This window comes from Bufo bufo, chromosome 6, assembly GCF_905171765.1.
Source record: "Bufo bufo chromosome 6, aBufBuf1.1, whole genome shotgun sequence".
Classification (NCBI taxonomy): domain Eukaryota; kingdom Metazoa; phylum Chordata; class Amphibia; order Anura; family Bufonidae; genus Bufo; species Bufo bufo.
The window spans coordinates 35,813,266-35,840,380 of NC_053394.1; the positions used below are offsets into that span (position 1 = coordinate 35,813,266).

Below are 27,115 nucleotides of genomic sequence, written 5' to 3' on the forward strand. Positions count from 1 at the left end.
AAAACAGATCACTATTAAGAAGGTAGAAATATGGTTCCTTCATACGTGAAATTGGCCATTAAGTGAATTGGCGAACCCGCAGCAAACAGTCCATTTCTATCATGAGTTTCTTCGTACACATGAACTGATAATAAGCCGTCATGCTGCCCCATACTTTTATGTTGAATAATACATTTTTGAATACATACCTGTCAAGTAGCGCTATAACATTCTTCTTGGGTCGCCCGATGTTAGGGCCATACAAATGTGCTCTGGAATAAGTCCGGATAGACTGCAGCAGATTCTTCAGCTGAACGTAGTCCTTTCCCAGCTGACTGCCATTCACAGCTCGGCTATTCAGCGCCCGGTAGTTGTTGGGTTCTGCAGGAATAACATGGTACAATGAGTCGTAATATCCACGTCATGGACATATAGAATCGTTTTCGTTTTTGTGGATAAACTGTATTAAGAAAATCCCCCTCCTGAATGGTATAGTAAAGGTGACCCCGGGCATATGGCTGTCAGTGACCACCTAGCGGACTAGTCCTCTGGATAAGATCCAGGGACCACATCCGAGATCCAGGGACCACAGCTTGCGATGCCATTCTGTGCAGTTCCCATGCGTCTGGAAATACTCGTCTGTATACGGCTTCTCAAAAAAAGAGAAGAGGAGTAGCATACATTTAGGAGCAGGGACATGAATTACTAATGGTGGCTGGTGTAGCCATCTCTGGGACCTTTGACCACTCCAGAAAGGAGAATATAAGTGAGAGGGGGTCACCAAAGCATGTGGCTCTCTCCATTATAGCTCATGGAAGTTGATGCCACAACATCTTCAGGGAAGGGGGCCATATGCATCCATTGTCTACTCTTCTGTGTAGTACTGATCGGGATACGAAGGTGTCCCCCAATCTCCTAATAGGTGGGAGTGTTGATATGTCTTCATGTTATAGATGGTACTGCACTAAGTGTCTGATCTGCAGGATCTTCCTGCGATTACAACAGCGGTCCCCGATTCTCCTACGAAAATGGAAGCAGTGGTGATCATGTGGGACCATTGCTCCATTCACTTCAATGAGACTGCCGGAGAAAGCATCCAGCGTTGTACTCAGAGAGGTGAATGGAGGGAAGGGGATGTCACCTCTGGCTCTATTCTCAAAGAGACTCCAGGACCTCTGTTTTTGTGATCAGATCACATGGGGTCCTAATGGTCGGATTCCCAGAGATCAGACACGTATCCCCTATCCTGTGATGTTAGTGGGAAACTCCCTTTAAATTCTATTGTGGCCCCCGGGAGTAGTTCCTTATGACAATGTAGCCCTTGGATCAGAAGAGGCTGTCCTCCCCCGCTATACAGTAACAGTGCAGAATGTGATCTTATTATCTCAGATGCATGGAAGGTGAATATCTTGAAATCTTGCTTCAGGAAAATAAACTGTCTAAGTAAGGATACATGGAAGGAGGCCAGGTTCCCAGGAACAGGTGTCTGTTGGCCAATGAATTTTGTGGTTATTTTTCTTGGTCTATAGCCCTAGTCTTGCTTTCACATAAAAGTGGAGGAACAGAATGAACGTCATTCTCCTCCATGACCTCTCCTGGCCTGCTGGTGTGAAGCAAAACAACCTGACAGATGTGGCGGTGATATGTCATGGCCATTACCAAGCATTCAGTGCTCCAAAGAATTCCACTTTCTTATCATTAGCCTGATCTACAGAAATAGTGCTGCTTATCTGACCTACAATCAATCAATCAGCCATCAGTAAAGGTCTATCAGGAGGTCCCATTAAAGACATTTTTAAGCATATCCATAGGACCCGTTGTAGATTACAATGGAGGGGCTGAACTGATGTAGAGGATGAAGCTCTGAAGTCCTTTCCATTCTAGTCTATGGAAATATGGAAACAGCCGGGTTATTTATATGACTGATTCTCTATGGGACACTGCGGTCAGCGGCTATCTATTCTGCCAGATCGTGGGTCAGGCGACCTCTGCTCTTCCATGGTTGTCCATTCTAGTCTATAGGAGATACTGAAACAGCCAACACTCTGTATTCAATCTCTGCCTGGATATATCGTGAGCCGGTAGAGGTCTCACCTAGTGTGTATGTGGCATAAAAGTCTTTGACGGGAAAGCCCCTTTAAAAATTTGGTGATAAACAGGTTTTTCCAGGATTTTACTACTGATGGTCTGTCCTCAGGATAGGCCATCAATATCTATCAGTGGGGATCAGATACCCTGCCCTCCTGACCATTAGCTATTCTGCAGCAGCTCCGGCATTGGAAGTCAGTGTAGGAAATTTGCAGTTTGAACGGCACTAGTTACTGCACTACTGGCTTCAATGAGAGCAGTGCTGCAGAAACCGGCTCCAAAACGGATGAAGCTGTGAAGTTCCGGCACCAACTTCCGATGCTGGATCTATTTGGGAACAGCTGATCAGCAGGGCTGTGGGGTGTTGGATCACCACCAATCAGATATTGATGGCCTATCCTGAGAATAGATCATCAATAGTGGACAACCCCTTTAATCACATAAAACTGGCAACTTGTAAAATGATAGATAGATAGATAGATAGATATGGGATAGAAAGATAGATAGATAGATAGATAGATAGATAGATAGGAGATAGATAGATAGATAGATAGATAGGAGATAGAAAGATAGATAGATAGATAGATAGATATGGGATAGAAAGATAGATAGATATGGGATAGATAGATAGATATGGGATAGATAGATAGATAGATAGATAGATAGATAGATAGATAGATAGATAGATATGGGATAGATAGATAGATAGATAGATATAGATGATAAATAGATAGATGATAAATAGATAGATGATAAATAGATAGATAGATAGATAGATAGATAGATATCGGATAGAAAGATAGATAGATAGATAGATAGATAGATAGATAGATAGATAGATAGATAGATAGATAGATAGATAGTAACCATAATCATCCTGTCAATGGCCAAAAATATTGTGAGGTGAATAGGAGTTTTATCCCATTCCGGTCATGACCATGGGGTCATGGGGTCAACTGCTGCCACAGGTAAAGGGGTATTCAGTTTTGTATTTTTTTCAATTCTTGTTTATATAATAGGAAATCGTACCATTTTTTTCAAACTTACATGTATTTAAAATTTTGATTACATACTGTAGCTTTCTATGAGGTTTTTGATCCCTATCTGAACAGCATAGCCCATGAATCAGTCAGTCCTGTGTAATGCATCCATGAAATATGGCATCCGTCATGTGACACTCCACTGACATTCAGTAAGCAATAGTGTTACATGACATACTGTACATGAGCTGGGTTAGCACAACGGGACACTTCAATGGGATAACTACATAGGACTAATGGTGGAAACATTGTGGCGATTACAACAGCTACTTCACATTTCACTGTATGTGTGTTTGTGTGTTTACATGGCTGCCAGTTTCCAGGTGATTTGTAAAATGGCTGCGTGTCTCTAGGTGATGTTGTCATGTTGTGAATAAAGTTAACTGTTTTACACACACAACACAGACAGGGGAAACGAGGAGAATAATATCAGATGTGCTTCTACACTGGCAGACATGAAATGCTGCTGCAGGCAGTAATACTGTATATAATGTTATATATACACTGAACAAAAATATAAATGCAACCCTTTCGGTTTTGCTCCCATTTTGCATGAGCTGAGCTCAAAGATGTGAAACATTTTCTACATACACAAAAGACCCATTACTCTCAAATATTGTTCACAAATCTGTCTGAATCTGTGTTAGTGAGCACTTCTCCTTTGCCGAGATAACCCATCCCACCATACAGGTGTAGCATTTGAAGGTGGTGATAAGACAGCATGAATATTGCAGAGGTGTGCCTTAGACTGCCCACAATAAAAGGACACTCTGAAATGTGCAGATTGATCACACAGCACAATGCCACTGATGCCGCATCATTTGAGGGAGCGTGCAATTGGCATGCTGGCTGCAGGAATGTCTACCAGAGCTGTTGCCTGTGCAATGAATGTTCATTTCTCTACAATAAGCCGTCTCCAAAGGTGTTTCAGAGGTGTGCCTTAGACTGCCCACAATAAAAGGCCACTCTGAAATGTGCACCGTTTTGCCTTACTGGGGGGGGGGTGGGGAGGCAGAAAACCAGTCAGTATTTGGTGTGGCTACCATTTGCCTCACGCAGTGCAACACATCCCCGTCGCATAGAGTTGATCAGGTTGTTGATTGTGGCCTGTGGAATGTTGGTCCACTCCTCTTCAACAGCTGTGCGAAGCTGCAGAATATTGGCAGGAACTGGAACATGCTGTCGTATGCGACGATCCAGAGCATCCCAAACATGCTCAATGGGTGACTTGTCCGGTGAGTATGCTGGCCATGCAAGAACTGGGATGTTTTCAGCTTCCAGGAGTTGTGTACAGATCCCTGCAATATGGGGCCGTGCATTATCATGCTGCAACATGAGGGATGGTCGTGGATGAATGGCACAACAATGGGCCTCAGGATCTCGTCACGGTGTCTCTGTGCATTCAAAATGCCATCAATAAAATGCACCTGTGTTCGTTGTCCATAACATACGCCTGCCCATACCATAACCTCACCTCCACCATGGGCCACTCGATCCACAGCGTTGACGTTAGCAAACTGCTCACCCACACAATGCCACACACGCTGTCTGCCATCTGCCCTGAACAGTGAAAACCAGGACTCATCCGTGAACAGAACGCCTCTCCAACGTGCCAGACGCCATTGAATGTGAGCATTTGCTCACTCAAGTCGGTTACGACAACGAACTGCAGTCAGGTCCAGACCCCGATGAGGACGACGAGCAGATGAGCTTCCCTGAGACAGTTTCTGACAGTTTGTGCAGAAATTCTTTGGTTATGCAAACCGATTGTTGCTGCAGCTGTCCGGCTGGCTGGTCTCAGACGAACATGGAGGTGAACACGCTGGATGTGGAGGTCCTGGGCTAGTGTGGTTACACGTGGTCTGCGGTTGTGAGGCCGGTTGGATGTACTGACAAATTCTCTGAAACGCCTTTGGAGACGGCTTATGGTAGAGAAATGAACATTCATTGCACGGGCAACAGCTCTGGTAGACATTCCTGCAGTCAGCATGCCAATTGCACACTCCCTCAAACGTTGCGACATCTGTGGCATTGTGCTGTGTGATCAAACTGCACATTTCAGAGTGGTCTTTTATTGTGGGCAGTCTAAGGCAAACCTGTGAAATATTCATGCTGTCTAATCAGCACCTTGATATGCCACACCTGTGAGGTGGGATGGATTATCTCGGCAAAGGAGAAGTGCTCACTAACACAGATTTAGACAGATTTGTGAACAATATTTGAGAGTAATGGGTCTTTTGTGTATGTAGAAAATGTTTCAGATCTTTGAGTTCAGCTCATGCAAAATGGGAGCAAAACCAAAAGTGTTGCGTTTATATTTTTGTTCAATGTATATACCATATATATGACTTTTTCCATTCACTGCTATAGAACATCCAAAAAGAGCAGAGCGGTTTCAGAAGACCCACAGCATTGGAAAGAGAAGAGGCCATGCCCGTGTCGCATCCTCTCTATTCACTTCTATGGAACTTCCAAAAATAGCTGAGTGTTCTCGCTTGGCTATTCTTTGAAGTCCAATAGCATTGAATTGAGAAAGCTGCACATGCGCACCATACTGTCATGGTCCCGCCTGTGACAGGGACTAGAAGATCGAGAAGACTGGCTGCACATGATTGACAGCCTCTTTGGTTTTACTTTTCTATGTTGTTGCGAGGGATGACCACACCTCTTGTCTCAGGTGTAGCCTAAGTGGTCATTCCTTCTCCTCTATTTAGTCTGGCCTCACCCATCATGCTATGCGGTTGATAGCTCCTTGTTTGTGGAAGTCCTGGTGTTGGTTCTCTCTAAGTTCCTGCTCGTCTGCATACTTCTGGAAGTTAAGTTTATCTTCTTTGTTGTTTTCCCCTCCCTGCTGATATTATGTCGGAGGGGGTCTCCTATTCCTTCATCTGGGAAGGAATAGGCCATTCGTGTCCTGACACTATCTGCAGGGCCCTGTTACGGTGACATTTACTTAGGTTCCTGCGTACGAGCATTCTTACCATCAAGGTCTGTTCATACTGATAGCAGTCAGGGCTCGCCGTAGGGACTCACTAGGTGTGACCTTTCCCTTTCCCTAGGTTCCAGGCCTAATACCTTTTCCCTTCTGTGTTCAGTGTGGGGTGTATTTACCACACTGTGCTGTGACACATGCTCATCATTCATAGCAGGCCCTGTTCTGGTTACTAAGGTGAGACCTGCACCTATCTGACACTTATGACATATCCTATTAAAATGCCATAAATGTCCAGATGGGACAACCCCTGTAAGGCACAGCAGCCAGCATTATATATTTTATGGAAGGAAGTTGTTAATTTAAGTTATTAAAGGTGCACTCCAACAAAACCAATGCATTCACCAATGTTTTCATAGAGCAGCAGTGAGAGATCCCTTTGTCACGCTCCACCCCTCAGACCCTGCATTAGGCATAACACAAGTGACCTGATTTTCCCCAAATGTTCCTTTAATGTCAGTAAAATATAGTAGTTTGGAGAGAATGGTGAAAATACAGTGAAATGGATGAGCTTCAATCCATACATCACTCACCGATCACTGATTCACTTGGGTTATGAACCCAACATCTGGGAACAGCCGCCATGACAGGGACACATTACACATGACATGATAGATGCAGCATATCTCTGCACATTTGTGTACACAAGTAACAAGGATTTATTTCACTCACCATTCCCCAGTTCCCATGAAATGTTGTACTTCTTGCTGGCGCTGTATTTTAGTAAGCTGAGTACGCTGGAGCCGTTCCAAGAATTATCTGAGTTTCGTCGAAGAGCATTAAGTCCAAAAATCAGATGAAGTCCAGAGCAGTCAACAAAGTTATAGAGTTTGTCAAGAGACCTGGCTGGGAGGAAACAGAAAGCTTGTAATGCACACAGCGTCTCAATGGGGAACCCAAGAGCCATCCAGCCAACATGATAAGGGGATTACATGTATTAGCTACGCGGGCTGCTCCTGTTATAGACATTCGTGGAGTTTTCAATGTTCTATCTATCTATCTATCTATCTATCCTATATCTATCTATCTATCTATCTATCTATCCTATATCTATCCATCTATCTATCTATCTATCTATCTATCTATCTATCTATTATCTATCTATATCATATCTATCTATCTATCTATCTATCTATCTATCTATCTATCTATCTATCTATCCTATATCTATCTATCTATCTATCTATCTATCTATCCTATATCTATCCATCTATCTATCTATCTATCTATCTATCTATCTATCTATTATCTATCTATATCATATCTATCTATCTATCTATCTATCTATCTATCTATCTATCTATCTATCTATCGCAGCACCAAATGGAAAGCGCACATAAAGAGAATAAATGAGGTGCAAGCCCAAGGGGACTAGACCATTGCCCAGTATACAAAAAGTGCAAAAAGGCAGCACTCTCAACAGGATGCAGTAGAAAATTACGTTTATTTACCTATGTGGACGCAACGTTTCGGCTCAACTTTAAAGCCTTTCTCAAGCTCTAAAGTTGAGAAAGGCTTTAAAGTTGAGCCGAAACATTGCGTCCACATAGGTAAATAAACTTTATATTTTTTTACTGTATCTATCTATCTATCGTCCATTATCTATCTGGTATCTATCCATTTATCGCTATCTATCTACTTTCTTTCTTTCTTTCTCTCTAATTTTCTTCCTTTTTTCTCTTTCTATTTTCTTTTTTTCTCTTTTTTTTTTCTCTACCTATTTATTTATATCTACGTCTATGGATGTTGCAATCTCTAACTTGACACTTAAAGGGTTTCTGTCACCCCACAAAACTCTTTTTTTTTTTTTTGGATAGTTAGATTCCTTATAGGGCGATATAGGAGAATATAATAGTCTTACTTACTTTCATGCGGCCGATTCTTTATAAAACGAAGTTTTATAATATGTAAATGAGGGCTCTACCAGCAAGTAGGGCGTCTACTTGCTGGTAGCCGCAGCAGCAATCCGCCCCCTCGCCGTGTTGATTGACAGGGCCAGCCGGGATCTCCTCCTCCGGCCGGCCCTGTCAGTAATTCAAAAATCGCGCGCCTCTGGTCATTCGGCGCAAGCGCTCTGAGATGAGGAGGCTCGTCTCCTCAGTGCGCCTGCGCCGATGACGTCTTCTCTTTCGGTGATGTCATCGGCGCAGGCGCACTGAGGAGACGAGCCTCCTCATCTCAGAGCGCCTGCGCCGAATGAACAGAGGCGCGCAATATTTGAATTACGGACAGGGCCGGCCGAAGGAGGAGATCACGGCTGGCCCTGTCAATCAACACGGCGAGGGGGCGGATTTCTGCAGCAGCTACCAGCAAGTAGACGCCCTACTTGCTGGTAGAGCCCTCATTTACATATTATAAAACTTCGTTTTATAAAGAATCGGCCGCATGAAAGTAAGTAAGACTATTATATTCTCCTATATCGCCCTATAAGGAATCTAACTATCCAAAAAAAAAAATGAGTTTTGTGGGGTGACAGAAATCCTTTAACATATTAAACATTTGCAGCAAAATGTAAATGGACACTTAACACAAGAATAGCCATGCAGGATGGATTTACAATTACACCTTCTTGTTAGGGTACTTTCACACTAGCGTTTTTCTTTTCCGGCATAGAGTTCCGTCACAGGGGCTCTATACCGGAAAAGAACTGATCAGGTATGTCCCCATGCATTCAGAATGGAGAGTAATCTGTTCAGGATGCATCAGGATGTCTTCAGTTCAGTCATTTTGACTGCGCATGCGCAGACCTTTAAAAATGAGAAAAAAATAAATACCGGATCCGTTTTGCCTGATGACACCGGAAAAACAGATCCGGTATTGCAATGCATTTTTCAGACTGATCAGGATCCGGCAACGGAACTGCCTGCCGGAATCAAACAACGCAAGTGTGAAAGTAGCCTTTTGTGGTGCAGTTTTTGAAGCCCAAAGCAGAGGGGATCCTAAAGGGGAGAGTAAGTATAAAAGGACAGACACTCCCTCATCTCTTTTTTTTAATCCACTCCTAGTTTTGGTACCAAAAAATGCATCAGAAATCCTAAACATGGAAGCCCAGCCTAAAAGTCTAGGTAAAGTTTGCTACCCTTGTTTCTCTAACCTATAAATAGCTCGATGGGCTGCCAGGAAGTCCATGAATGTTTTCACTTTTTTTCTTTAACTTTTTGAAAAATTGCGTATTATTTAATGGTGTCTCATCTCTGTTATCTTCCCTTAGAAGAAATAGACTGTCATCTGGATTCTATCTCCTCCAGAGCGCTGACACCTGATACATTAAAGGGCTATGTGAACATCAAAATCAGAGCTGATGGAGTCCAGTTCCTCCTTTATCACCACTTACACCATCTAAAAAGATTATGAGAGCGCATAAATTATGTCTCTATAATACTGTAAAAATTTACACTTAGTACATATATAACCACTTTAACTCTGAAGAGGCAACGGACTGTAGATAAATGCTGGCCAGGAAGAGGGCGAGACAATGACTGGATCGTATCACGCAGAGCACACATCTGCAGTATATACAGCTCACAGCGGGGTGTCATCTGCAGGGGATAGCTGAGGATTCATTGGCAGTGCATGTAGATGTCATTAACTAATGACTGATTTTCACAAAATGATTATGAAGGATTTCACAAGCGCTAAACTATAGTGATAGACAACCAGGAAGAATGAATACTAATGACACAGGGGCACAGGGGCCCTAAGGCTAGCACTCAGATTCAACTGCACATTTTCAGAAGCCCTATGGAAAGTATAAGGAGCGAACCGATTGTTGCCAGGATCAGACTGCTCCATTGCTGTATGTCTCAATGCTCTTACACTAAAGAACCCTTATATGATGATATAGGAACTTCCTTTCCTCTAAATGTCGTGGATACCTCCTTGTCATGTCTGCAGGCTGAGGTATAATGAGAACATTAGACAGATATCTATCTATCTATCATCTATCTATCTATCTATCTATCTATCTATCTATCTATCTATCTAATATCTATCTATCTATCTCATATCTATCTATCTATCTATCTATCTATCTATCTATCTCATATCTATCTATCTATCTATCTATCTATCTAATATCTATCTATCTATCTATCTATCGATTATCTATCTATATAATATATATATATCTATCTAATATCTATCTATCTATTCCGGACGCCGAGCGAGTCCTGCGATCTTCCGATGTACATGGGATATCCACAAGTAAATGATTATGCTGTTTATACTGTTTTGATCAACACAAGTATGGGCACCTGTAAATGATGACCAATTAATCATATGTATGTATCACAATCATGTATATGGATGATTTTAACTATCACTTGTGACACTGTTTTGCAGAAATTACAGTGTTTGATTACATTGTATTTACTTTCACTATATTTAATTGATATTCACTTGAACTTTTTTATATTTATGTACTAATTGAATTGTAATCATGTAACTAGATTGTTGTAAATTTGCATGCTTTATAAGCACCTGATTTTGCACTGAACACTATGGCTTGACAAAGGCTCCATAGAGAGAGCTGAAACGTTGCTATCCACATATGGGTTAATAAAACACCCTTTTTGCTTTTTACGGAGAATTGTGTGCTGCCTTGGATTATTTTTCCACATTTATCTATGTATCTAATATCTATCTATCTATCTATCTATTATCTATCTAATATCTATCTATCTATCTATCTATCTATCTATCTATCTATCTATCTATTATCTATCTAATATCTATCTATCTATCTATCTATCTATCTATCTCCTATCTATCTATCTATCTATCTATCTATCTATCTATCTATCTATCTCCTATATCTATCTATCTATCTATCTATCTATCTATCTATCTATCTAATATCTATCTATCTATCTATCTATCTATCTATCTATCTCCTATCTATCTCCTATCTATCTATCTATCTATCTATCTATCTATCTATCTATCTCCTATATCTATCTATCTATCTATCTATCTATCTATCTATCTATCTATCTATCTAATATCTATCTATCTATTATCTATCTAATATCTATCTATCTAATATCTATCTATCTAATATCTATCTATCTATCTAATATCTATCTATCTATCTATCTATCTATCTATCTATCTATCTATCTATCTATCTATCTATCTAATATCTATCTATCTATCTAATATCTATCTATCATCTATCTATCTATCTATCTATCTATCTAATATCTATCTATCTATCTATCTATCTATCTATCTATCTATCTATCTATCTATCTATCTATCTATCTATTTTGTACAAGCAAAGCAGCACTTACTCCAAGTAGCAAAGTGGTGATACCGTAACCGGAATATTGGACTTTTATCCAGGGTCCTAGTAGTACAGTATATTGTCTATTTTTGTTTTTATGTTTTTTTTCCAGCAGTCCGCGTCCTTTTAAAGGCATTTTATAGAGCAGAAAACCTTAAAAGAAAAGTGCATTTATGTGTTTATGTATGTACTTATATTTTTTATACCTATCTATCTTTCTGTTTATCTTATATCTACTATCTGTCTATCAATCTATCTCATATCATATCTATCTATTTTTATATCTATCCATCTTTCTATCTAATCAGCCATCTAACTATGCGTTGTTTTATAGCAGATATATTGTATACTTGAAATCATTGATTCATGTGAGAACGGTGCCTTTCCATGGTCCTGTATGTGTATATCGTGCTCATATCATATACTGTATATACATTTCAAAAGTAAAAATAATTAACCATATAACATAGACGACTTTGGCTTATATTCTACAATCCAATTATTCAAATGTACAACTGGCAGAGATAAAGGAAGACTAAATGTTGTAAGAATTTGACAAGACATCCTATGATCCACATCAGGCCGGGCAGAGTAATAAGTGCAGTGTTTATTTGCCTGTCGGGATCAGAGACTCTCTACTGGCAGAGACTCTTCTTGGCAGGCAGCTTCTTGGATTCACAGTCCAGCCCTATATCCAGGCATTTCTCAAGCAGTTCATCATTACATTGTGCATATGCATTCTTCGCTGTCATAACATTTTCCTCTGTGCCCCACCCCATTTGTCATGGTCCTGCCGCCGCCAGTGAATTCCCCACTATAAATAGTCCCAATCACCAGATCATTTCTTTTATACTAAATCTGACCTCGAATGCTGACAAATACATGAACACGTAGAAACATGTCACAGTTGTCGGCTTAATCACAGCTTCCAGAGCCCATTCATTAATAGCTGTGAAACCCACAGGTCAGCTGACAAACAAAATTTATTTAGGGGAATCTTGTATAAATTGTGCTTTGGGGCAAAAGGTATTTTCCTTTTTACATTTCTGAATGGAGAAAGATTTTATTCCATAGAACATAATTTGTCTACAATACTTTCCCGAACGGCCGTCAAGCTTCTTCTTACGGATTAGTATTTGTCACCCTCATATTAGAATAGTCTTCACGGAGGTACCCCCTCGCACTCAAGTACTAAATATTACCCTACAACAACAGCCAGCATGCTGCCATAAGAAGTTCAAGCCAGAGAGTGCCCCCATAAGAAGCTCTAACCAAAGAGTGCCCTATAAGCAGTTCAAGCTAAAGAGTGCCCCATAAGTAAGCCTGGACAAAAATGATGGTCCCCTTACCTTAATATTTTGTTCCACAACCTTTTGAAGCAATCACTGCAATCAAGCGATTTCTGTAACTCTCAATAAGGCTTCTGCACCTGTCCACAGGTATGGTGGCCCACTCCTCGTGAGCAGACTGCTCCAGCTGTCTCAGGTGTGAAGGGTGTCTTCTCCAGACTGCATGTTTCAGGTCCTTCCACAGATGTTCGATAGGATTAAGATCAAGCTTCATAGAAGGCCACTTCAAAATAGTCCAATGCTTTGCTCCTAGCAATGTTTTTAGCTGTGTGTTTTGGGTCATTATCCTGTTGGAGAACGCATGACCTGCGACTGAGACCAAGCTTTCTGGCACTGGGCAGCAAATTTCACTCCAGAATGCCTTGATAGTCTTGAGATTTCCTTGCACCATAAATACAACATCAGAACCAAGCTCATAACATAAAAACAGCACCAGAACCAAGCTCATTACATAAATACAGCACCAGAACCAAGCTCATAACATAAATACAGGAATCAGAACCAAGCTCATAACATAAATACAGGAACCAGAACCAAGCTCAGTACATAAACACAGCACCAGAACCAAGCTCATTACATAAAGACAGCACCAGAACCAAGCTCATTACATAAATACAGCACCAGAACCAAGCTCAATACATAAATACAGCATCAGAACCAAGCACAGTACATAAATACAGCACCAGAACCAAGCTCATTACATAAATACAGCACCAGAACCAAGCTCATTACATAAATACAACATCAGAACCAAGCTCAATACATAAATACAGCACCAGAACCAAGCTCATTACATAAATACAACATCAGAACCAAGCTCATTACATAAATACAGCACCAGAACCAAGCTCATTACATAAATACAACATCAGAACCAAGCTCATTACAAAAATACAGCACCAAAACCAAGCTCATTACATAAATACAGCACCAGAACCAAGCTCATTACATAAATACAGCACCAGAACCAAGCTCATTACATAAATACAGCACCAGAACCAAGCTCATTACATAAATACAGCACCAAAACCAAGCTCATTACATGAATACAACACCAGAACCAAGCTCATTACATAAATACAGCACCAGAACCAAGCTCAATCCATAAATACAGCCCCAGAACCAAGCTCATAACATAAATACAGCACCAGAACCAAGCTCAATACATAAATACAGCACCAGAACCAAGCTCATGACATAAATACAGCACCAGAACCAAGCTCAATACATAAATACAGCACCAGAACCAAGCTCATTACATGAATACAGCCCCAGAACCAAGCTCATAACATAAAAACAGGAACCAGAACCAAGCTCAATACATAAATACAGCATCAGAACCAAGCACAGTACATAAATACAGCACCAGAACCAAGCTCATTACATAAAAACAGGAACCAGAACCAAGCTCAATACATAAATACAGCACCAGAACCAAGCTCATTACATAAAAACAGGAACCAGAACCAAGCTCATAACATAAATACAGCACCAGAACCAAGCTCATTACATAAATACAGCCCCAGAACCAAGCTCATTACATAGGTACAGCACCAGAACCAAGCTCATTACATGAATACAGCCCCAGAACCAAGCTCATAACATAAAAACAGGAACCAGAACCAAGCTCATAACATAAATACAACATCAGAACCAAGCTCATTACATAAATACAGCACCAGAACCAAGCTCAATACATAAATACAGGAACCAGAACCAAGCTCATAACATAAATACAACATCAGAACCAAGCTCAATACATAAATACAGCACCAGAACCAAGCTCAATACATAAATACAGCACCAGAACCAAGCTCATTACATGAATACAGCACCAGAACCAAGCTCATTACACAAATACAGCACCAGAACCAAGCTCAATACATAAATACAGCGCCAGAACCAAGCACAGTACACAAATACAGCACCAGAACCAAGCTCAATACATAAATACAGCACCAGAACCAAGCTCAATACATAAATACAGCACCAGAACCAAGCACAGTACATGAATACAGCACCAGAACCAAGCTCAATACATAAATACAGCACCAGAACCAAGCTCAATACATAAATACAGCACCAGAACCAAGCACAGTACATGAATACAGCACCAGAACCAAGCTCATTACATAAATACAGCACCAGAACCAAGCTCAATACATAAATACAGCACCAGAACCAATCTCATTACATAAATACAGCACCAGAACCAAGCTCCCTACATGAATATAGCACCAGAACCAAGCTCATTACATAAATACAGCACCAGAACCAAGCTCATTACATAAATACAGCACCAGAACCAAGCTCATAACATAAATACAGCACCAGAACCAAGCTCAGTACATAAATACAGCACCAGAACCAAGCTCATTACATGAATACAGCACCAGAACCAAGCTCATTACATGAATACAGCACCAGAAACAAGCTCATTACATAAATACAGCACCAGAACCAAGCTCATTACATACATACAGCACCAGAACCAAGCTCATTACATAAATACAGCCCCAGAACCAAGCTCATTACATAAATACAGCACCAGAACCAAGCTCATTACATAAATACAGCACCAGAACCAAGCTCATTACATAAATACAGCACCAGAACCAAGCTCATTACATGAATCCAGCACCAGAACCAAGCTCATTACATAAATACAGCACCAGAACCAAGCTCATTACATGAATCCAGCACCAGAACCAAGCTCATTACATACATACAGCACCAGAACCAAGCTCAATACATAAATACAGCACCAGAACCAAGCTCATTACATAAATACAGCACCAGAACCAAGCTCATTACATACATACAGCACCAGAACCAAGCTCATTACATGAATCCAGCACCAGAACCAAGCTCATTACATAAATACAGCACCAGAACCAAGCTCATTACATAAATACAGCACCAGAACCAAGCTCATTACATAAATACAGCACCAAAACCAAGCTCATTACATGAATACAACACCAGAACCAAGCTCATTACATAAATACAGCACCAGAACCAAGCTCAATACATAAATACAGCACCAGAACCAAGCTCATGACATAAATACAGCACCAGAACCAAGCTCATTACATAAATACAGCCCCAGAACCAAGCTCATAACATAAATACAGCACCAGAACCAAGCTCAATACATAAATACAGCACCAGAACCAAGCTCATTACATAAATACAGCACCAGAACCAAGCTCATTACATAAATACAGCACCAGAACCAATCTCATTACATAAATACAGCACCAGAACCAAGCTCATTACATAAATACAGCACCAGAACCAAGCTCATTACATAAATACAGCACCAGAACCAAGCTCATTACATGAATATAGCACCAGAACCAAGCTCAATACATAAATACAGCACCAGAACCAAGCTCAATACATAAATACAGCACCAGAACCAAGCTCATTACATAAATACAGCACCAGAACCAAGCTCATTACATGAATACAGCACCAGAACCAAGCTCATAACATAAATACAGCACCAGAACCAAGCACAGTACATAAATACAGCATCAGAACCAAGCACATTACATAAATACAGCGCCAGAACCAAGCTCATTACATAAATACAGCACCAGAACCAAGCTCATTACATAAATACAGCACCAGAACCAAGCACAGTACATAAATACAGCGCCAGAACCAAGCACATTACATAAATACAGCACCAGAACCAAGGTCAGTACATAAATACAGCACCAGAACCAAGCTCATTACATAAATACAGCACCAGAACCAAGCACAGTACATAAATACAGCACCAGAACCAAGCTCATTACATGAATATAGCACCAGAACCAAGCTCAATACATAAATACAGCACCAGAACCAAGCTCAGTACATAAATACAGCATCAGAACCAAGCTCATTACATAAATACAGCACCAGAACCAAGCTCATTACATAAATACAGCACCAGAACCAAGCTCATTACATAAATACAGCACCAGAACCAAGCTCATTACATAAATACAGCACCAGAACCAAGCTCATTACATAAATACAGCACCAGAACCAAGCTCATTACATGAATATAGCACCAGAACCAAGCTCATTACATGAATACAGAACCAGGCTCATTACATAAATACAGCACCAGAACCAAGCTCATTACATAAATACAGCACCAGAACCAAGCTCATTACATAAATACAGCACCAGAACCAAGCTCATTACATAAATACAGCACCAGAACCAAGCTCATTACATAAATACAGGAACCAGAACCAAGCTCATTACATGAATACAGAACCAGGCTCATTACATAAATACACTACCCTGGCCAAGCTCATTACATAAATACAGCACCAGAACCAAGCTCATTACATAAATACAGCACCAGAACCAAGCTCATTACATAAATACAGCACCAGAACCAAGCTCATTACATAAATACAGCACCAGAACCAAGCTCATTACATAAATACAGCACCAGAACCAAGCTCATTACATAAATACAGCACCAGAACCAAGCTCATTACATAAATACAGCACCAGAACCAAGCTCAGTACATAAATACAGCACCAGAACCAAGCTCATTACATAAATACAGCACCAGAACCAAGCTCATTACATGAATATAGCACCAGAACCAAGCACATTACATAAATACAGCATCAGAACCAAGCTCATTACATAAATACAGGAACCAGAACAAGGCTCATTACATAAATACAGCACCAGAACCAAGCACAGTACATGAATATAGCACCAGAACCAAGCTCATTACATAAATACAGCACCAGAACCAAGCTCATTACATGAATATAGCACCAGAACCAAGCTCAATACATAAATACAGCACCAGAACCAAGCTCATTACATAAATACAGCACCAGAACCAAGCTCATTACATAAATACAGCACCAGAACCAAGCTCATTACATAAATACAGCACCAGAACCAAGCTCATTACATAAATACAGCACCAGAACCAAGCTCATTACATAAATACAGCACCAGAACCAAGCTCAATCCATAAATACAGCACCAGAACCAAGCTCAATCCATAAATACAGCACCAGAACCAAGCTCATTACATAAATACAGCACCAGAACCAAGCTCATTACATAAATACAGCACCAGAACCAAGCTCATTACATAAATCCAGCACCAGAACCAAGCTCATTACATAAATACAGCACCAGAACCAAGCTCATTACATAAATACAGCACCAGAACCAAGCTCATTACATAAATACAGCACCAGAACCAAGCTCATTACATAAATACAGCACCAGAACCAAGCACAGTACATGAATACAGCACCAGAACCAAGCTCATTACATAAATACAGCACCAGAACCAAGCTCATTACATAAATACAGCACCAGAACCAAGCTCATTACATAAATACAGCACCAGAACCAAGCTCATTACATAAATACAGCACCAGAACCAAGCTCAATCCATAAATACAGCACCAGAACCAAGCTCATTACATGAATACAGCACCAGAACCAAGCTCATTACATAAATACAGCACCAGAACCAAGCTCATAACATAAATACAGCACCAGAACCAAGCTCATTACATAAATACAGCACCAGAACCAAGCTCATTACATGAATACAGCACCAGAACCAAGCTCATTACATAAATACAGCACCAGAACCAAGCTCATTACATAAATACAGCACCAGAACCAAGCTCATTACATAAATACAGCACCAGAACCAAGCTCATTACATAAATACAGCACCAGAACCAAGCACAGTACATGAATACAGCACCAGAACCAAGCTCATTACATGAATACAGCACCAGAACCAAGCACAGTACATGAATACAGCACCAGAACCAAGCACAGTACATGAATACAGCACCAGAACCAAGCTCATTACATAAATACAGCACCAGAACCAAGCTCATTACATAAATACAGGAACCAGAACCAAGCTCATTACATAAATACAGCACCAGAACCAAGCTCATAACATAAATACAGCACCAGAACCAAGCTCAATACATAAATACAGCACCAGAACCAAGCTCATTACATAAATACAGCACCAGAACCAAGCTCATTACATAAATACAGCACCAGAACCAAGCTCAATACATAAATACAGCACCAGAACCAAGCTCATTACATAAATACAGCACCAGAACCAAGCTCATTACATAAATACAGGAACCAGAACCAAGCTCATTACATAAATACAGCACCAGAACCAAGCTCATTACATAAATACAGCACCAGAACCAAGCTCATTACATAAATACAGCACCAGAACCAAGCTCATTACATAAATACAGCACCAGAACCAAGCTCAATCCATAAATACAGCACCAGAACCAAGCTCAATCCATAAATACAGCACCAGAACCAAGCTCATTACATAAATACAGCACCAGAACCAAGCTCATTACATAAATACAGCACCAGAACCAAGCTCATTACATAAATCCAGCACCAGAACCAAGCTCATTACATAAATACAGCACCAGAACCAAGCTCATTACATAAATACAGCACCAGAACCAAGCTCATTACATAAATACAGCACCAGAACCAAGCTCATTACATAAATACAGCACCAGAACCAAGCACAGTACATGAATACAGCACCAGAACCAAGCTCATTACATAAATACAGCACCAGAACCAAGCTCATTACATAAATACAGCACCAGAACCAAGCTCATTACATAAATACAGCACCAGAACCAAGCTCATTACATAAATACAGCACCAGAACCAAGCTCAATCCATAAATACAGCACCAGAACCAAGCTCATTACATGAATACAGCACCAGAACCAAGCTCATTACATAAATACAGCACCAGAACCAAGCTCATAACATAAATACAGCACCAGAACCAAGCTCATTACATAAATACAGCACCAGAACCAAGCTCATTACATGAATACAGCACCAGAACCAAGCTCATTACATAAATACAGCACCAGAACCAAGCTCATTACATAAATACAGCACCAGAACCAAGCTCATTACATAAATACAGCACCAGAACCAAGCTCATTACATAAATACAGCACCAGAACCAAGCACAGTACATGAATACAGCACCAGAACCAAGCTCATTACATGAATACAGCACCAGAACCAAGCACAGTACATGAATACAGCACCAGAACCAAGCACAGTACATGAATACAGCACCAGAACCAAGCTCATTACATAAATACAGCACCAGAACCAAGCTCATTACATAAATACAGGAACCAGAACCAAGCTCATTACATAAATACAGCACCAGAACCAAGCTCATAACATAAATACAGCACCAGAACCAAGCTCAATACATAAATACAGCACCAGAACCAAGCTCATTACATAAATACAGCACCAGAACCAAGCTCATTACATAAATACAGCACCAGAACCAAGCTCAATACATAAATACAGCACCAGAACCAAGCTCATTACATAAATACAGCACCAGAACCAAGCTCATTACATAAATACAGGAACCAGAACCAAGCTCATTACATAAATACAGCACCAGAACCAAGCTCATAACATAAATACACTACCCTGGCCAAGCTTGCATGTGTTCTCAATAGGGAAAAGTGTATATGAGGCCACCAAGGGAGGATTGGGATACTTCCATACACATTAGATGGCCAACTGCTCCCACTAAATTGTCAGGTTCAACCAACACGCATCTAATATGTATCACCACCTTGATGGGGTCGTTCTATGCAAAACATTCTACATTTTTATACCTTGTATGTAATTAGAAATGTAGTATAGCCATTGAGTTATTCAATAAAATCTATCTGTATAGCGCCATTATTCATTATTTCTCTGTCCACTTTATTAACATCACTGAGGTGGTCGCACTTGCTTAAAGAAAGAGTTATAGCAGAAACACTCCCCCTCCCCCCGAGCTGTGATAGCAAGAGAGAAAGGATATATATACCCCCTTAGAAGCTAGCTTGAAAAATATCTAGCAGAGCATTTGGAGCAATTTTAATGGGGCGATTTTGGGATCCATGTGAGTTACAGGGCTGGTTCTAGTTTTGTTAGAAAGACTGTTGGGTACTATATGACATCTGTTTTTTATTTTTTACATTAATCATGGGAAAACCCGATTGACAATCCTCCGCTTATTCGATAAGACTTATCTCTCGGCATGGGCATTGTGTTCAGTCCCTAGTTTTTGCCTTCTGCTCCACAAGTATACTTCAACAAGCACTCTCAAAATGCATAAAAACAATTGTATGTAAAAAAAAAAAAAAAAAAGAATTAGTTGCAGTCCTAGAAAATTTACTAAAGCTGTTTCTTTAGGGAAAATTGCAAAATTGTTTATACCTGTATTTCTGAATTTAGCCTGAAATAAAATAGGTTCCACTTCAATCTCCTGGGTCCAGTAACAGGGCTGTATTGTGGCATTGTGGTTTGTAAAGTCAGGACTGTGACATGCAGTTGTATAGGATGTGTAAACATTTGTGTCAGACTCATGGTCTTGAGAAAGGATCATGGACGAAAAATATCAAAGGAGTTGGAAGGAACCTCTAAGGGGGGGCTGCACACTACCTAGCCTCACAGCCTGTCTGCTAGCCTCAAAGGAACATCATGAAGTTTCATGGAAGTTCTGGATAAAAAAGAATTTCAGGCTAATTATGTCCTTGTTCTCTCCGACACTCTCCATTTTCAAGAAAGAGGTGTTGGTACGGGGTCGAGAGACGCTTCAGTTTTAAGTGGAATCAGGTGTCCTTTTCCCCGTAGGGATGTCTGGAAAATGTCAGGGTCCTCTGAGTAACAGGTACTGGCAGATTAGCAGAGCGAATTTTAAGAGAATTTTGCTGCTGCGAGACTTGAAGGCTGGTAATGATGTTATGAAAATTATTCACATGAAATCAAACTTTTCTACCCAAGAACTTCAATAGTTACCAATTTTATTCAGTTTCTGTGCAAATCCCACAGGAGGCGAGTTCCTTTATGTTGGTTTGTATGAAATGGTGAATGAATTTCTTTATTTCAGCTCTCTCTTCCCCACCCCTCCCATCTCTCTTTCCTATTCATCCTCCAACACAGGAGTATCTAGAAGCTTTCAGGCCCCAATACAAAATATATGGCAGGGCCCTCGCCTATTTTATAACACTTATGTCAAATGCACTGTTGGGCCCCTCAGGCACCAGGACCCAGGTGGGACTGCTACCTCTGCACCCACTTACACCAACCTTTCCCTCCAACTCACACTGTAGGGCCGTTATTGGAATAATTATGGTTTCAACAGGATAGGACTCCTGTGATATCAATGTTTCATGTAGATATAGGAGAGATTTTTGGATTTTTCCCACAATTATGGCATTGAAAAGTCCCAAATGATGGTGCATGCTAAATCTGTGCAAAAAGGTGCGACTTTTCAATGCTGTTTTAAATTTATCTAACCAATTTTTTGCCTTCTCATAGCAGGTTTGAGTGCAATTTCTGGCATATGGACAGCCACAGATGCCCCAGATTAATAGATGACCAACTCCCAATGTATTTTCACTTATTTTAGTGGTTTAACTGGTCATCCTATAAAAAATATTCAAAATTTTTCAAACCAGCACCTGGATCTGAATGCTTTTGTATTAAAATTAAAAATGTAGTATTGCCACTGAGTTATTCACTGAAATCTATCTGTATAGCGCCATCTACTGTCTGCTCTTTTTCTAAATTCTTTGTCCAGCTCACTCAGATGGAATCACATGCTCAGTTCCATCTTTCACCTGCCACCAGCTGCAGCAGAAAGGACAAGCCTCATGAGAAAGTACACGCCTGTGAGCAGCCAGTTTGAAAAAAATCTAGCTGAGCAATTGGAGCAATGAATGTGGAGATCTCTGGATCCATGTGAAGTACAGTTCTAGTTCGAAGTTTTTTTGTCATGGGATAAACCCTTTATTTTAATTTTTTTATTTTATGCCACTGTCATTTTCCCCTATTGAAGTCAATTGCTACAAAACATTATGGGTCTCTTTGCCTAAAAAAACACAGCAAAATACCAAATCACATCACAACCACTGGGCGGCTGGACACAGCAGCAAAGAGGATAGACTTTTTTTGCAGAGGCACACAAGCAATAATTCTATTATGACTGGTTTAAGAAATGCACTTATTATGTACTGGAGGAAAGATGTGGCTGTCATACACAGACAACAGCACCCTGAGATGCTGAGCACTCTACGGGGTTCTGGCTCTGAGACCTGGATAGGGAAGGGGCCTCTGCACTGAGTTCAGAAGTACATTGAGTTCTGGATAGAGAAGGGGCCTCTGCACTGAGTTCAGAAGTAAACTAAGCTCTGGATGGGGAAGGGGCCTTGGCACTGAGCTCAGAAGTACACTGAGCTCTAGATGGGGAAGGGGCCTCTGCATTGAGCTCAGAAGTACACAGAGCTCTGGATGGGGAAGAGGTTTCTGCACTGAGTTCATAAGTACACTGAGCTCTGGATGGGGAAGGGGCCTCTGCACTGATTTCATAAGTACACTGAGCTCTGGATGGGGAAGGGGCCTTTGCACTGAGTTCAAAAGTACACTGAGCTCTGGATGGGAAAGGGGCCTCTACACTGAGTTCAGAAGTACACAAAGCTCTGGATGGGGAAGGGGTCTCTGCACTAAGTTAAGAAGCACACTGAGCTCTGGATGGGGAAGGGGCCTCTGCACTGAGTTCAGAAGTACACTGAGCTCTGGAAGGGGCCTCTGCACTGAGTTCAGAAGTACACTTAGCTTTGGATGGGGAAGGGGCCTCTGCACTGAGTTCAGAACCACACTGAGCTCTGGAGCCAGTTAGTGAAGAAGTACACACCCCTTTTCTTCAGTCCCTCTTTGCTGCTAAGGAAGGATTCACCTAGTAACAGTGAGTGGAGAGCAACACTGCTAGAAGGGAGACCCCTAGTGGCAGAGATTTGAGAAGTGTTTTAGGGTTTTACTACATTAAACTTTTTAATCAAAGTTATTTACGAATTTGTTCAGGATCACCTAAAGTAACCTTTGAGAAGAAGTTAAAGATCATTTAAGAACATTTCCACTTAGGAGTATTTTAGTCCCTATTTCTAAAACAATACCAGGAGCAGGTACAAAACCTTCTGGATAAAGTGCAAATCTTTCCATTATAGATTTTCTCTGTAGGATCCTCTCCTAGTGTGGGATTATCAATTCAGATGCGAAATACTGACCGTGAGATGGTGCAAACATTAATTCTGTTTTACTGCACTTACAGTATCTACAAAGTCACAATCTCAAATTCTGAGATTTCTATCTTCTATTTCTATATTCCAGAAGATATACACGCTCACGCTAGGCTACCTGCCAAACCCTCAACCTGTTAATCTAATGGGCCCTGTGGTCTCCACTAATCCTTTCAGTTTAGTTTTTAATGGCCCTACTAACCTGCAGGTGCAGCAAGAAAGTCAAACCATAAACTCACACACACTGCAGAGGTAAATGTACATCTTGAGGTGAAATGTCTGGAAATACTAACATTTTGGCACTACTCCGCTCATCAGCCTGCAGTTAACTATGGTGCTCTTGTATGCATCTACTACGTGTTATTCCTGGCAGCCAGCTCTACCCAGCAAATGTTGAATTCACAAGAATCACATCTCATTATAGTTTGCTTTCATGTCATAAATGGGATGCAACCACCTGTAAATCCAGAAACATAAGTACACTGATCAGATTTATTAGAGCAGAGCCTAAACTAGACTTATGTCTCCACTCAAACCTAAAGCGTACCTGAGTTTTCAAAAAAAGTTTGCATATTGGCTGTGCTTCTTTGTATAATCATAACTGTGAAGGAATATGTCTTTTTTTGGGCTTCCTCAATGTCTTTTTCCTGTTATTCCCTGTTTCAGCTGCTCGGCTAGATGCATTTCACTCAGAAGCAGGGGGCATCTACTTTCTGTGGAATCTTCCAGCACTGTACTGCTGTGATGTCCTTTCCCTTACTTCTCACTGTTTTTTTTAATAGGAGGCTCCTATAATGTTCAGAAGCAGTGTAGAAGCTGTTCTTCTATCGGACTTAGGATCTCAGCTAGCTCTGACATGCCCTCATTTTCTGTGTCTCTGGTACTAGGAACGAATCTTGCCTGATAACGGAAGGCTTTTTTTTTTGCTCATACCCCCAAAAGTAAAGGCGTGTCTACCCCAAAAGGGTAAAAATAGAAAGTGTAACATACCCCACAAAAAATAAGGCATATTTCAGTCACGTCAATGCACATATTAAAAAAAGACAAAAAAAAATTGTCTAGTATTAAAGCCCAAAAAAGGTCTGGTCCTTCAGGACTTACTTCTCATAGTAATAATGACAAATATACTCTACACCCTATACATTAAAACTGAGCTGAAACCTAACGGATCACTATAAATTCCTCTCTCCAATGTAAGAGTTTCATCCCATGGAGTAAAAAAACAGGACATCTATCAATTAAATAGTACAATGTGTACAGATGTAGCAAAGTTTATCTTAAAAGGGTATTCCCATCTGGGATATATATATGGCATATCGACAACTCTGGGACCCTCTCCAATCTCAAGAACAGGGCACATTGCTCTCCATTCACTGCTATAGGACTCCCGAATTTGGCTGAGCCCGCTAGCGCCGCAATTTTTAGAGATCCCATAACAGTGAATGGAGAGAATTTCACGAATGTGCGATGTGCTCTTAGTTCCCAGAGGAGCCCGCGTCCTTCAGGCAGGAGACAATCCCAAAGATGGGACCTGCAGCTATTAGACATATCCTATCGATATGCCACAAATGTCCCGGATGGGAATACCCCTTTTACTGCTTGAGTAATATGCTAAAAACATAGCGTGTGTGGCCACCTATACTCTTTGCGCAGCATGCCCATTCCAATAGGAAGTCTATGAATGTCTATGCGAATCACATACTGTTGGTGTGCTACGATAGTGGTGTTGAGCACCACAGGGATAAGGACAACCTTTGCTGCATCTGTATATGACAACACATTGGGGGACAAATGCCAGTTGCTATAGGTGCCTTGGATAAAGAGTGGTTCTCTTTGTAGCTGTTCTCATCTTATTTCATAAGGTATTTGAAAATTGGTTTTCTAAGGGTAAAATCACATGGGGTTGCGTTGGTGTGGCTGTGCTGTGGCAAAAAAAACGCAGTGGCATGAAGCCGCTGGTCTTTTTAATTGATTTCATGGCTGAATAATTTTGAGTGGAAACAGCTAACCCCTGCGTCCACTTATCAGCTTATAGATGGCAATAGGCGCTAATCACTGTGGTTTTTGGCATCATCATCGGCACGTCAATACTGCCTTGTGGGGTCTCATATGTGCCCTCATTGCTGAAAAAAAGTTTTAATATATGCAAATGAGCCCTAGGAGCAACAGAGGCGTTGCCATCACACCTAGAGGCTCTGCTCTCTCTGCAACTGCCACGACCCCTGCACTTTGATTGACAAGACCAGGTGTGATGATGTTTTCACTGCCTGACTCTGTCAATCAAAGTGGAGAGGGCGTAGTAGTTGAGGAGCCTCTAGGAGTAATGGCAACGCCCCCGTTGCTCCTAGAGACTCATTTGCATATGATAAAACATCATTTTTCTCAGTAATGAGGACAGATATCAAACCAACACAGATGTCTTCAGCTGCCTAGCGAACATGTAACAGGTCAGCCAGTGTCAAAGGTACAAATCTGCTAACGGATTCCCCTTAAAGACCTCTATTCCTGTGCAGCCATGATAAAGTCGACCTTTTGCAGCACTACTTTACATTTATTTCTCAATGGTATAATAAAAGCTAAATAAAAAAAATGGCTGGAGCCTTTGTGAAAGTGATCCTTCTAAAATTCAATCCAGGCAAGTAACACGTAGAGTGCAGACAAGCCTCTAAAAGGACAAGCTTGTTCTCTGGCGCTCAAATCTGTTTCTGTCATGCACTGTATTTTCATCTGGTGAGATGCACGGCCATCACCCATGTAATGACAGATATTGCACTACAGCATTTCCGTATGACGTTTATAAACATTCTTATGATAATGGTACAACTTTTACCGTCTATCAGAAAGCAGCACAATTAGTAACAGAAAAGGAGTCACCCCGGGGGTGGGAGACGATGGAACATATAAAATAACAAGTATCTGGGCTTCGTCTTCTATGATTGCTGAAAATGGTAAGAGTCCCTGGAATAATATTCGTGTTAATGAAGGGTCTGTCAATTCATATTTCATATTCAGCCGACCAAATTTATCACGTCACGTGTTTTCCGTGTCCAACACCAAATATCTGCAGTGGTGCTTAACATGTGTAAGTTCATTATTAGTGTTGAGCGAAGCATTCAAAGCGGAATTCGGTCCAGTTTAGCAAAACTTCAATTTGCAACAAATTAGATTTCCTCATGCTTCGTGGTAACAGAAATGGCGGCTGCACGTA

General features: G+C 40.8%; 1 protein-coding gene across 1 annotated transcript in view; it reads right to left on the reverse strand.

Annotated features, from left to right (window-relative positions):
- Positions 1-27,115, reverse strand: part of HPSE2 (heparanase 2 (inactive)) — a 311,923-nt gene that overhangs the window by 79,045 nt on the left and 205,763 nt on the right. Inside the window, exons 4-5 of the mRNA XM_040437147.1 lie at positions 6,772-6,945; positions 189-360 (exon numbers count right to left, since the gene is read on the reverse strand). Coding sequence (XP_040293081.1) covers positions 189-360; positions 6,772-6,945 — 346 coding nt within the window. The remainder of the gene's footprint in view (positions 1-188; positions 361-6,771; positions 6,946-27,115) is intronic.